The sequence below is a fragment of the Aquarana catesbeiana genome, linkage group LG13 (genome assembly GCF_042186555.1).
Source record: "Aquarana catesbeiana isolate 2022-GZ linkage group LG13, ASM4218655v1, whole genome shotgun sequence".
Classification (NCBI taxonomy): Eukaryota; Metazoa; Chordata; class Amphibia; order Anura; family Ranidae; genus Aquarana; species Aquarana catesbeiana.
This window is the reverse complement of record NC_133336.1, coordinates 192842937-192855571: the sequence shown is the minus strand read 5'-3', so window position 1 is coordinate 192855571 and position 12635 is coordinate 192842937. Positions and strand designations below refer to the sequence as shown.

General features: G+C 45.8%; 1 protein-coding gene across 1 annotated transcript in view; it reads left to right on the top strand.

The window, feature by feature from the left end:
• Positions 1–12635, top strand: part of INSRR (insulin receptor related receptor) — a 137031-nt gene that overhangs the window by 71062 nt on the left and 53334 nt on the right. Inside the window, exons 3-4 of the mRNA XM_073609797.1 lie at positions 10248–10560; positions 12351–12493. Coding sequence (XP_073465898.1) covers positions 10248–10560; positions 12351–12493 — 456 coding nt within the window. The remainder of the gene's footprint in view (positions 1–10247; positions 10561–12350; positions 12494–12635) is intronic.

Below are 12635 nucleotides of genomic sequence, written 5' to 3'. Positions count from 1 at the left end.
ACTACTGTTTCTACCAATGCTAATTTACATATTGTGATTGGCGCAGCTCTCCTCCATTTTCTGCATCAATGCGTGTGTGTGTTTGTTTTTCTTAAATCTGCCAAGGGTTCAGCTTTATCCTGTAAGCATTGACCCTGAGTTTTGAAGGACCTTCACCCTGTTTGTAGTTAATGACTTTAAAAGTACACTTGCCTGTCCAGCGCTGTCTTCACCCTGGCCAGTTCTTTGCCAGTTTTCAGGGTACTGGCATGTTAACTGTGGGAAGCCGGCTGACTCCTTGTGGTTTTTACAGCCACTGCATGGGTTTTTGGGAACGGTCCTGCCGCAGCATTCTGGGACCTATGATGTGTCGCAGAATGTTGCGGGGCGGGTGGAGGGATGAACTTTTGATGGAATAGCCTAGACCAGTGGTTCTCAACTCCAGTCCTCAGGACCCACCAACAGGCCAGGTTTGCAAGATAGCTGAAATACATCACAGGTGATATCACTTGCTGCTCAGTGATTGCAGTATTCTATTCTGCAACTCCCCAAGGTAATACTTAAAATCTGGCCTGTTGGTGGGTCCCGAGGACTGGAGTTGAGAACCACTGGCCTAGACAATCCAAGTGGGAGCAGGTTACCTGTCAAAAACCAGGTAACCTCTACCCCCCCCTCCCCCAAAATAAAAATTTCCAGAGGGAGGGGATGGGCATGAAGCAGAACTTCCCTTTTTGGGGTATAGGTAGGATGTCACAGAGAAAAGTGTGGTTGTGTTGTGGGTTTTTTTTTTTTTTTTTTTTTTACAGCAAATACGGCAGCAGAGACCTATAAACGGTCACCAGTAAACCTATTAAAATATGTAGGACTGCCTTTGCATGTCAAGTTTGCATTATGCATTTAGGTCACCTGTGTTGGTATTAAACTGTCTGAATATACGCAGCCAGGCTTGCCTTCCAGTGCGTAATGCCCCCAGAACCTGTAGCCTGCTTTAATTTTTGAGTGTTGGGCACGTAATATTGTTGAAAGTGAGAATTCTTCTTCTGGGTGACCTTCAGGATTCAGCCTAGCAATAGGGTGTATTCAAATTTAAGCCTGGCTTCAGAGTAGAAGGCATTATGCGGTCTCCTTACTCTGTACATATAGATTGTGGATTATGGCAGTTACTTTGTAAACTCCGAGACTTCATGGTAGTACACCATCAAGGTAGACAATTCATGCATCGGGATTGTGTAAAGGCAATTTGACACCGCAACCAAACCTAACTGAGGAACAATTCTATTTTGGTATCAAACGCAACCACACACCAGCAATCTGTAATATAATTTCTCTATCTATCTAATCTATCTATCTAATCTATCTCAAGGTGGGGCTAGGACTGTGGAACACACTCGGCTGCTTTTCACAGGTTTAGATATTAGGACGGACATGGATGATGCAATTTTTCTTTTTCCTGCAACTAACCACTCAATTTCCCCATCAGTACAGTCAGTGCTGAGGGGGAATCCCTCCCACGAAATTATGTTCTATAGCGGCTGCAATAATCACATGAACAATCCAACATGCTGTTGTACCCAAGTTGATCTATCACTCTACTTGGGTACGATCAGCCTGCCCATACATGATTCGAATCTTCCCTGCTAAACCAGCCGAGATTCGAATCGTCTATGGCCGGATTTAAAGTTGTTGAGAAGACAAGGAAGCTGGTGGCTACAGGCACTTGGTTAGCAGGGATCCAATCTACTTGCCTAACAGCTTTGGTGAAAATTCGAGCCTGTGTTTGTTGATTTGAAGTAAGAGAACAGAGCGTTCCTTCAAACTTGTTCCCGGACTAGATTAATTTAAAATAACCAAACATGCAAGTTCCGATTTTACATTAAACACTACAGCCTGGTTGTGCAATCACCTTTTTAAATTTACCAACAACTATGTAGTACCTGAACATCCATTCATTTTTTTTTTTTTTTTATGCGATCATGTAGGTCTTTATGCTCTACACCAGCCTTTCTCAACCATTTCAACATGGAGGAACCATTGAAATAACTTTATAGCCCCCGGGAACCTCTGCTAAAATTACTAGATCTACAACTCCTGATACATTAGTGTGATGGTCAGTTGGAAGAATGCTCCTTACATGTGTTGTTATTGGAAATAATTACCCCTTTACAGATAGCTAAAAAGACCAATGGTGTCAACGAGAACTTATCAGAGGCAGAAATTGCTCATTGCTCATGGAATCCCTAACAACCTGTGGAGGAGCCCTACGGTTCCATGGAATCCTGGCTAAAAAACCCTGCTCTACGCAGATGTGTTTTAATCTAATAGCGATGGTACAATCAGATTGTAATGTGCTTGGCAAGCTTTATTAGATTTACCGAAACTTTGAAATGTTTGAAACTTTGAAATGCCTATCTGAAAAATCCCTTTGATTTGTATTGGATTAGGCAGGCCTTCACTCCATGTAATTTTTGGTAGACCCAAAGAACGTTGTTTAATTAGACTGTAACCTGTATCAATCAGCTATAGGCATACTCGTGTGTGGACAATCCAATCTGTGCAAACCCATTCTTTCTGGGCATAACAGATTTGGGGTTCCTCCAACTTGGCCAGCTGGGACATGCAAAGAGAATCTTTTTTTTTCTCCCTTCGCCTTTCAGGACAGCACCTTGGAGAGCGTAGCTCCACCTCTTAGACAGGAAACACTGCGTGACAACGCCCCTTTAAAAAGCAGCTGCTTCCACCATGCCATCAGTTTTAGTGTTTCCTCCGCCATGGTGGAAGCACTGCTTGGGGAACCAGAGGGGCTGCGCTCTCTCCAAGGAGAGGGTTTTGGCAGGACCTCCACGTTTGGGTACTCAGACCAACCCAGCTCCTTCCCTTACGTGAGGAGGGTGCTCCGGTGTCCTTTCCTTCTCCGGCTCACAGGAGTAATGGTCTGCCGGAAGTTTTCCACCCGGGGTGTTCGGGGGGCCGCGGTTGTGCTCAGTAAGAGCGTCCATGCCAGGCCTCTGCATGGCGGCGCCGAATCCCGGACAGCAGGTGATGTCAGTTCCGGTGGGCGGATACTTCCGGCGGGGCGTAGCAGCGATTGGTTCCTGCTGCTGGAACGCAGGAGGAAGGGGCGGGTCCTCTGGCCGGGACTTCCTTTTGTTTGGCACATGGAGCCTAGTACACAGTGCAGCAGCTGCGGATTGCACTATGGAGACAGCGGAATCGTCAGCAGCAATGGCGGATGCAGGCGCCCAGGTTCCCGGCCAGGCCCAGGTAGGAGAGGTGCGGTGGCACCTCTTTCCTTTTATATCACTGGGTGTTTTATCTTTGATGTGGTTATTCAAAACCTGCTGCTGTCTGCTATGGGGTAACAGTTTCCATTAGCAGTTCAGCAAAGGAGTGAGACTCTGGGCACTTAGGGTGTTGGCTGGAGGTACTACTTTTCTCTGAAGCCTTAGTTCTAAAGGACCTGGGTTTTTTCTTGTTTCTCTGTTTCAGAAAGCTACTGCCAAATCAGAGAGAACAGGGAGAAAGTGCCCCTCATGCAAAAATCCTTTAAGGGACTCTTGGCCCAAACCACTGTGCAAATCCTGCATTGTGGATTTAGTAAAAGAAGAATCCTCACAAGAGTGCAAAGAGCTCTTATCTTCTGTGAGGAAGGAGTTAGCAGAGGCCCTAGGGACAGTGCGTTCCCTTGTAAAGCACGGCCAGAGTTCCAGCCAAGAGCAGAGTTCTCACTCCAGTTTCCCTCAGTCCACTTCCAGACAGGTGGAAAGTGAGTCGAAGGAGGAAAGGGAAAGCATTCCACCCTCAACCATTGATTCTGAGGAGGAGGAGGTGGAAGAAGAGTCAAGATCATCTAGATATAAGCTGTCACTTGAGGAGGTGGATGAATTACTCAAGGCAATTTATACTACCCTGGAGATCCAGGAAGAAAAGGCTCAGCTGTCTGTGCATGATAAGATGTACCTGGGGCTGGAGGAAATTAAACACAGGGTGTTCCCTGTGCATAAAGTGTTAACAGACACTATTAAAAAGGAATGGAAGAACCCAGAGAGAGGACAGTTTTTTTCTAAAACCCTCAAAAGGAGGTTTCCTTTTGAGGAGAATGAGGAACTATTGTGGAATAAAAAACCAAAAATAGACGCTGCCTTTTCTCAAGTATCTAGGAAGACTGATTTAGCTTTTGAGGACATGGGTATTCTCAAAGATGCTATGGATAAGAGGGCAGATGGGCTACTGAAGAAAGCCTGGGACTCATCTCTAGCTAATCTTAAGCCAGCAATGGCGGCTACGGTTGTGGCTAGGAATCTGGAGTGCTGGTTAGAGCAACTTAAAAATCATGTTGTGGCAGGTACCTCCAGAAAGGACTTATTGGAGTCCTTCCCTACCCTGCTTAAGGCAGTAAAATATATGGCAGATGCCTCTGCAGAATCTATCAGGATGTCAGCCAGGTCCTCTGCGCTTGTTAACTCAGCAAGAAGAGCACTCTGGCTAAAGACCTGGTCAGGGGATTCAGCTTCTAAAGTAAAACTGTGCGGAATTCCCTTTTCAGGAGACCTGATGTTTGGGCCAGAACTAGAGACTGTCCTTGACAGGACAGCAGACAAGAAGAAAGCTTTCCCACAGAAGAAGAAAACGGTACAGCAGAGGAAAAATTTTCGTCCTTTTCGACAAACCGATAAGGAAAAGGACCACACACAGAAGAGACCCTGGTCTTCTCAGAGAGGAAGAGGTAGAGGTGGGGTACTCTTTAGAACCCCAGAACAAACCCCTAAAAAACAATGACCATCTAGTAGGGGGGAGACTACAGGACTTTTTACCAATCTGGGAAAAAACAACAAAGAGTCCTTTTGTTCTGGGGTTAATCAAAAAGGGTTATCAATTGGAATTCTCACAAAGCCCCCCAAGTCGGTTTTACATCACAAACCTGCCAAAGGATCGGGAAAAGGCTCTGGCCATGAAGTCTCTGTTACAGGAACTGATGCAACAGAAGGTCATTTCCCAGGTTCCGAAAGATCAAGAGGGGAAGGGGTTTTACTCCCACATTTTTATGGTCAAAAAGCCATCAGGAAAGTTCCGCCTGATTCTCAATTTAAAGGTTCTAAATCGATCCATAAAATACAAAAAATTCAGGATGGATACGATTTTCTCAGTAAGGAATTTGCTAACCCCCAAATGTCATATGGCTTCCATCGATTTGAGAGATGCCTATCTCCATATACCAATAGCGCCCCCATCACAAAGGTTCCTGCGTCTTGCAGTCAATCTGGGGGAAGGGGAGATTTGGCACCTGCAGTTTCGGGCTCTGCCTTTCGGTCTTTCCTCTTCTCCCAGGGTATTCACAAAAGTGATGGCGGAATCTTTGGAGCCCCTGAGACTGAAGGGGATTTCAATAGTACCCTATTTGGACGATCTGCTACTGTTTGCAGACTCAAGGGGTCAAGTAGAGGTCAACCTACAGACAGTTCAAACACATTTAAGAGGTTTGGGATGGCTTCTCAATCTTCAGAAGTCAAACTTAATTCCATCTCAAAGGGTAAGGTTTCTGGGGTACGAAATAGACTCGATAGAACAGAAAATTTTTCTACCCCAGGAGAAAATAGAGAAGATGCAGTTGACCCTGATAACACTTCAATCCAACGCAGAGATCTCTGTAAGACAAGCCATGTCGGCTCTGGGTCTGTTGACAGCAGCAATTCCTTCGGTACAGTGGGCCAGATTGCATTCCCGTCCTCTGCAATCGGATATCCTGATGAATTGGTCATACCAGGAACCTCTGGAGAAGAAATTCAACTTGGGGGCAAGAGCAAAAAGGTCTCTCTGGTGGTGGAGGAACCTAGGAAACGTTTCAAAAGGGCTTCCTTGGGTCTTTCCGGTAACCAGAAGGCTGACTACAGATGCCAGCGCCTGGGGATGGGGAGCTCACCTGGAAGAAAAAACGGTTCAGGGAGTTTGGACCAAACCAGAAGCAAGAAGATCTTCAAATTGGAGAGAGTTAAAGGCTGTTCACTTAAGCCTCCTCTCCCTCCAGGAATTTCTAGTGAATCAACATGTCCAAATATTGTCAGACAATATGACGACAGTATTATATTTAACAAAGCAAGGGGGCACAAAAAGCAAAACCCTAATGGGTCTAGCGCATCAGATCCTAAGATGGGCAGAGAACAATGTGGCCTCTCTATCAGCAGTCCATCTAAAGGGGACGGAAAACACCTTAGCAGATCTCCTCAGCAGGAAAGAAATAAGGGAAGCAGAGTGGTCTCTCAATCAGGAATTATTCGAAAAGATTTCCAAGAGTTGGGGTCATCCCCAAGTGGACCTCTTTGCAAAAGAGGAAAATGCAAAAATACCAGTCTTCTTCTCTCTTCAGAGACAGGATCAAGCTCTCGGAGTAGATGCGTTAGCTCACAAATGGGACTTCCATCTGTCCTACGCTTTTCCCCCGTTCCAACTGATACCAAAGGTGTTAGCCAAATTCAGATTGGAGTCCACGGAGCTAATATTAATAGCTCCTTATTGGCCAAAAAGACCCTGGTTTTCAACCTTGATGAACCTCTCAGTGAAACCTGCTTGGAGATTACCAATCAGGACAGACCTGTTGAGTCAGGGCCGAATTCTCCATCCAGATCCAGCTTACCTCAAACTAACAGCTTGGTTTCTGAAGAACAAATCTTAAGACGAAAGGGTTTATCAGAGAGGCTTATTTCTACCCTTCTTGCAAGTAGAAAAAAAGTGACGAGAGACATTTACTTTAAAGTCTGGAAGATCTATAATTCTTGGTGTTCCAGTAAAAACTTTGATTTTCGTACCACATTTTCAGTTTTGGAATTTCTTCAAGAGGGATTGGAGAAGGGGTTAGCAGCAAGTACGCTCAAGACGCAGGTAGCTGCTTTATCAGTTTTTTTGGAAAGAACCCTGTCAGGGGAACCTTTTAATAATCAGATTTTTTAGGGCAATGGCAAAAGTAAAGCCTAGACCTGTTGTTAGTTTTCCCAAATGGGATTTATCTTTAGTTCTTCAGGGTCTAACTATGGCACCGTTTGAACCCATAGAAGAAGCATCATTACGTTTCTTGACGTTAAAGACTATTTTATTGGTAGCAGTAACTTCCGCACGTAGAATTAGTGAGTTACAAGCCCTTTCAATTAAAGAGCCCTTCATGAGATGTCTACAGGATAGGGTAGTCTTAAGGACGGATCCAGCATTTCTACCAAAGGTGGCTTCAGTTTTTCACCGTACACAGGAAATCATTCTCCCTACTTTTTGTCCTTTACCTTCGGGAGCAGGAGAAGAAGCTTTCCATACCCTTGATGTCAGGAGGTGCCTGCTTAAATATCTGGAAAGAACAAAGGAAATCAGAAAGTCATCCTCACTCTTTGTACTCACAAAGGAGGTAAAGCTTCCAAAAGCACCCTTGGAAGATGGTTAAAGCAGGCCATCAAAGAGGCATACATATCTTTGGGTCTGGAACCTCCGGAAGGGGTATTACCTCATTCTACTCGAGCAGTGGCGGCATCATGGGCAGAAAGGGCTGGGGCATCTCCTGAGCAAATCTGCAAGGCTGCCACATGGTCCAGTTTTTCGACCTTCATAAGGCACTACCGCTTGGATCTACTATCAGCCTCGGACCAATCATTTGGTAGGAAGGTTTTGCAGGCAGTAGTCCCACCCTGAAGTAAGTTTCTCGGTTATCCTCTCCAAGGTGCTGTCCTGAAAGGCGAAGGGAGAAAACCTTAGTTAGACTTACCGGTGACGGTATTTCTACGAGCCTTTCAGGACAGCAGCCTACTTCCCTCCCTTGGTTATCATATGTAAAGTATAATTATAGGACCTGGTAATTGTCTGATTATATTTTCCAGCATGTCGGAGGATTTCTCGGTAACAACTGATGGCATGGTGGAAGCAGCTGCTTTTTAAAGGGGCGTTGTCACGCAGTGTTTCCTGTCTAAGAGGTGGAGCTACGCTCTCCAAGGTGCTGTCCTGAAAGGCTCGTAGAAATACCGTCACCGGTAAGTCTAACTAAGGTTTTTTTTTTTTTTTTTTGTTTTTTTTGTTTTTTTTGTTCTGCGCCTCAGAAAGTAGAACAAAGGTCTCCAGTGGTATTGCAACATTTTTATACATCATTTTACTAATCGTCCACAAAGCAAGTTTGAAACCACAACAAAACTTGTTCATCTGGGAAAAGATTTTGGATCCCTTCAGCACATTAGGCAGCCAAAGTCTTGTATGTTGGGATACATTTATTGGTCATGTTTGGCTTGCAAACACATAAAGAACGATGACTGCCCACGGGCAGAGAACAAAATGTTTGCCATGCTTGTTCTTTTGCCAACCTGTTTCGTCTTTCAGGAACAGTATTCTTCTTCGGCTCTAGGTTCTATGCCTCCTGGCTGTCTGGATAACTTTCTCAGAAACAGAGGAATCTGCTTATTATGACACAGCATTTCTGCTCCTCTTGCTTCGTTTGCTCAACTTGTGTCAATGTTTAAACACCGAAATCTAATTCATTGACTGAGACCTACACGTACGGTATTGCGGTACCATGACAAAGTATATCTTGATTGTGTGTACTTGTCAAAAGACCTTCAATTTTTTATCCACATCAAAGGTCCTCTTAGTTAAAGGCCTATGCTTTAACAGTGGTATGAATTTGTGGTCAAATTAAGCCTGTAAGGAAATGTGGCCACTTACTAATATGACCTACAAAAGCAAGACTTTAGTCTAGGTCAGGGATCTCCAAACTACGGCCCTCCAGCTGTTGCGGAACTACACGTCCCATGAGGCATTGTAAAACTCTGACATTCAGACATGACTAGGTATGATTGGGAATTGTAGTTCCTGAACAACTGGAGGGCCATAGTCTGGAGACCCCTGGTCTAGGTAAAAAAAATAGAGATCCGTTACAGCCAAAATTTAGTTTTTCGTTATTGTCTGGATGACAGGCTTTTTCAAAAATGTAGAAGGATGTCTGCTATGCATCTGTAAGAGGGGCTTTGCAGGTGGCTTGTTTTGGCATCTAAGCACAAGGCCCTACACCTGCTCCAGCCCTGCTAGAACACTGTTCTACAGTACCTGTTGAGGCTGACCCCTGTGCCATTTTGTGCCCTGCCCCTGGCTGTAGGCCTCTTCATGACATCTCCAGGCCATAGACCTTTTGGCTCCTTCAAAAAGGAATGTCAACACAATATAACTTCACTGCACTTTACTAGTGGTGTTCAGGGAATGGCAAGATGATCACATCATAAGGACGTACAATCAAGAGTCACTTGGCGTACCCGGTCAATTGCATTAAATGGACAGTCCGCAGTAGTCTCAAGTGAAGGCACATGCAGCACCTCACAGCCATCTCCCTGTAGTCTTGCCTCTTCCCAGGGTCATAAGTACTCACAAGGCTGTGCTTCCTGAAGACACCCCCTAGCTGGATACACCTCTTCCGGAAACCCTCCAGGGAGGAAGCTTCATACAGGGTTCTCCAGCCTGGCCTATAGGCCTTTTGCAATCTGACCTAGCCCCCACCTTTATAAGAGACAGAATGACTACAGCTAGCTCCTCCTGCATATAGGTCCACTCCTCCCAGCCTCCTGCCCTGACCAGGGCCCACGTGTGTAGATTACATGCTCACAGGTGTGGAGTGTGTGGCTCCCATGCCCCCCAGAGTGTGTGCTCCTCCCCAACTAGCTTATATATGGGTGCTGACTCACCCCTGGCATCACTGTGACAGAGCTCTACTCAAAATGGGCCTTTTGTCACTACCTGCTGTACCAGACACTATTCTGGTACAGAGTTACCTAGTGGCAAAGTGACTAACTGCACCTGCATACATGTCCATATTTGCATCTAATGCCTCTTTTTTTATTATTTACTGTATATTATTAAAGTATTTTCCATTTTTCCTAGATGTCACTTTTATTCTTTAACAAAAGCCAGTTTCATGTTTAGGGTTCTGAGGATGTAGGTGTACCTTCTATCTTTTAAAGGTCTCTGGGACCACAAACCTTCATGAAGTGAGTACCTTGTTTGGCATGTCTAAATCAGTAGAATGACTTGAAAATTTTAGACTTTATGCATGTCAGTGGCCATAATCCTAGAACTAGTGGGGTATCAAGCTGCACAAGAGAAGTACCAAAAAGAAAGAACCACTCAACATTTATGCTATTACTCCCGAGTTAATTTGACTTCAGATGATGTGCAGTTGATCTGTAATTCTGCCTGATGTCTAAGCATGTCTTTTCTTGAGTTCTTTGCACCTTGTCTAACTTGTCTTCTTTCTATTTCAGTGTGTAATTGTGGCAATGAGATTGCCTGTACCAGTACCGGGGAATGTTGCCACAGTGAATGTCTGGGAGGATGTAGTAAGACTGGAGACAGCCGGGCCTGTGTGGCATGTCGAAATTTTTTCTTCAAAGACCAGTGCTTGCCTTCATGTCCAGCCAAAACATATGAGTATGAGGGCTGGCGTTGCATCACATCAGAGTACTGCGCCAGTCTGCGGAAAGTCTCCGAGAACCCACGCGAGTCTTCTAAGTTTGTCATTTATGAGAATCGTTGTCTTTCAGAGTGTCCACCAGGATACACCAGGAATGAGAGCAGGTTGGTATATGATCTAGATAAAAGGAAGAAAAATGGATACACTCTTTGTCTTATTAGACATGTTTTCTTGTCTTACTTTTAAGAGCCACTCCTAACTTGGAGTCCAATGTTGACCTTGTTCACAAAGAATTTAGACGCATAAATGCATTCAGAACCATTGTTCTGTTGTGTGGATTCATGCACTCCTTTACACTATAATGGACCTGAAACTTATGGGACCTCATGTATAAAATATGTAACTGAAGAGTACCGTATTTATCGGCGTATAACACGCGCCGGCGTATAACACGCACCCCAAGTTTAGGGGGGAAGTTTAAGGGAAAAAAACTTACATTTAAATGCCCATCAATGCAGCCTCATCAGTGTCCAACTGCAGCCTTGTCAGTTTCATTGCAGCCTTTTCATTGTCAGTGCAGCCTTGCCCCAGTGTCCATTGCAGCCTTGTCGGTGCAGCTTTGCCCCAGTGCAGCCTTGTCGGTGCAGCTTTGCCCCAGTGCAGCCTTGTCGGTGCAGCTTTGCCCCAGTGCAGCCTTGTCGGTGCAGCTTTGCCCCAGTGCAGCCTTGTCGGTGCAGCTTTGCCCCAGTGCAGCCTTGTCGGTGCAGCTTTGCCCCAGTGCAGCCTTGTCGGTGCAGCTTTGCCCCAGTGCAGCCTTGTCGGTGCAGCTTTGCCCCAGTGCAGCCTTGTCGGTGCAGCTTTGCCCCAGTGCAGCCTTGTCGGTGCAGCTTTGCCCCAGTGCAGCCTTGTCGGTGCAGCTTTGCCCCAGTGCAGCCTTGTCGGTGCAGCTTTGCCCCAGTGCAGCCTTGTCGGTGCAGCTTTGCCCCAGTGCAGCCTTGTCGGTGCAGCTTTGCCCCAGTGCAGCCTTGTCGGTGCAGCTTTGCCCCAGTGCAGCCTTGTCGGTGCAGCCTTGTCGGTGCAGCTTTGCCCCAGTGCAGCCTTGTCGGTGCAGCTTTGCCCCAGTGCAGCCTTGTCGGTGCAGCTTTGCCCCAGTGCAGCCTTGTCGGTGCAGCTTTGCCCCAGTGCAGCCTTGCCCCAGTGGTCAGTGCAGCCTTGCCCCCAGTGTCCATTACATGCTTGCCTTGGACAGATCGCCGCCAACATACACAAAGCGTGTAGTTTTAAATATGGCGCCTTGGAGTTCAGGGGGACTCGGTGACTGGGCGGAGCCGAGATACACATAGCTGAGTGTACTCGGCTCTTCTCGATGCCGCTCACAGTCACGTCCAGTCCCGCCCTATGATGGACATAACACAGGTCCAATAGCGGGACTGGGCGTGACTGTGAGCGGCGCCGGAAAGAGCCGAGAACACTCGGCTATGTGTATCTCGGCTCCGCCCAGTCACTGTGATCTCGGCGGTGCTCGTTCAGCTCCACCGAGTCCCTCCGAACTCTGCGGTGCCATATTTAAAACTACACGCTATGTAAATGTCGGCGGCGATCGCTCCGATAGATCACAATTAGCGGGGATCGGCGTATAACACGCACCCACAAAGTGCGTGTTAAACGCCGATAAATACGGTAATCACTATTTCTCTACCAGCAACCAATCAGTTTGACCTTTCCTTCTGCTAGAATAAGTTAGAGAGCGTAAAGGTGGCACTGGTTGTTAGGGACTGAATCGTTCCTACTTCAAAAGATTAGATGGGTTAACTCTTCGTAATCAAAAACTGAAAACTGTTTTAGATGGAGTAAGCTTTAAAGAAGTACAACGTTACAAAGAGAAATAACTATGTACAGTTGAACTCATTCAATTTCAAATGTATCCATAAATAATGGTGTGGTTCTCTTGCAGCATTGTGTGCCACAAATGTGAAGGCCTCTGTCCAAAGACGTGCAAAGTAGGGATTAAATCTATAGATTCCATTCAGACGGCAAAAGAACTGACTGGCTGCACGCACATTGAAGGAAGCCTGATCTTCAACATCCGCAGAGGAAGTGAGTGTCTTGTTTTATATGCAACAGTTGGTCAAAGAAAATTGACAAAAAAAACTATAAAAACCAAAAAGAACACAGAAGCAGTTTTGAAGAGCATGTTGATACTAAATCCTTACAGACCTAAAATTTGATCTTTTTTTTG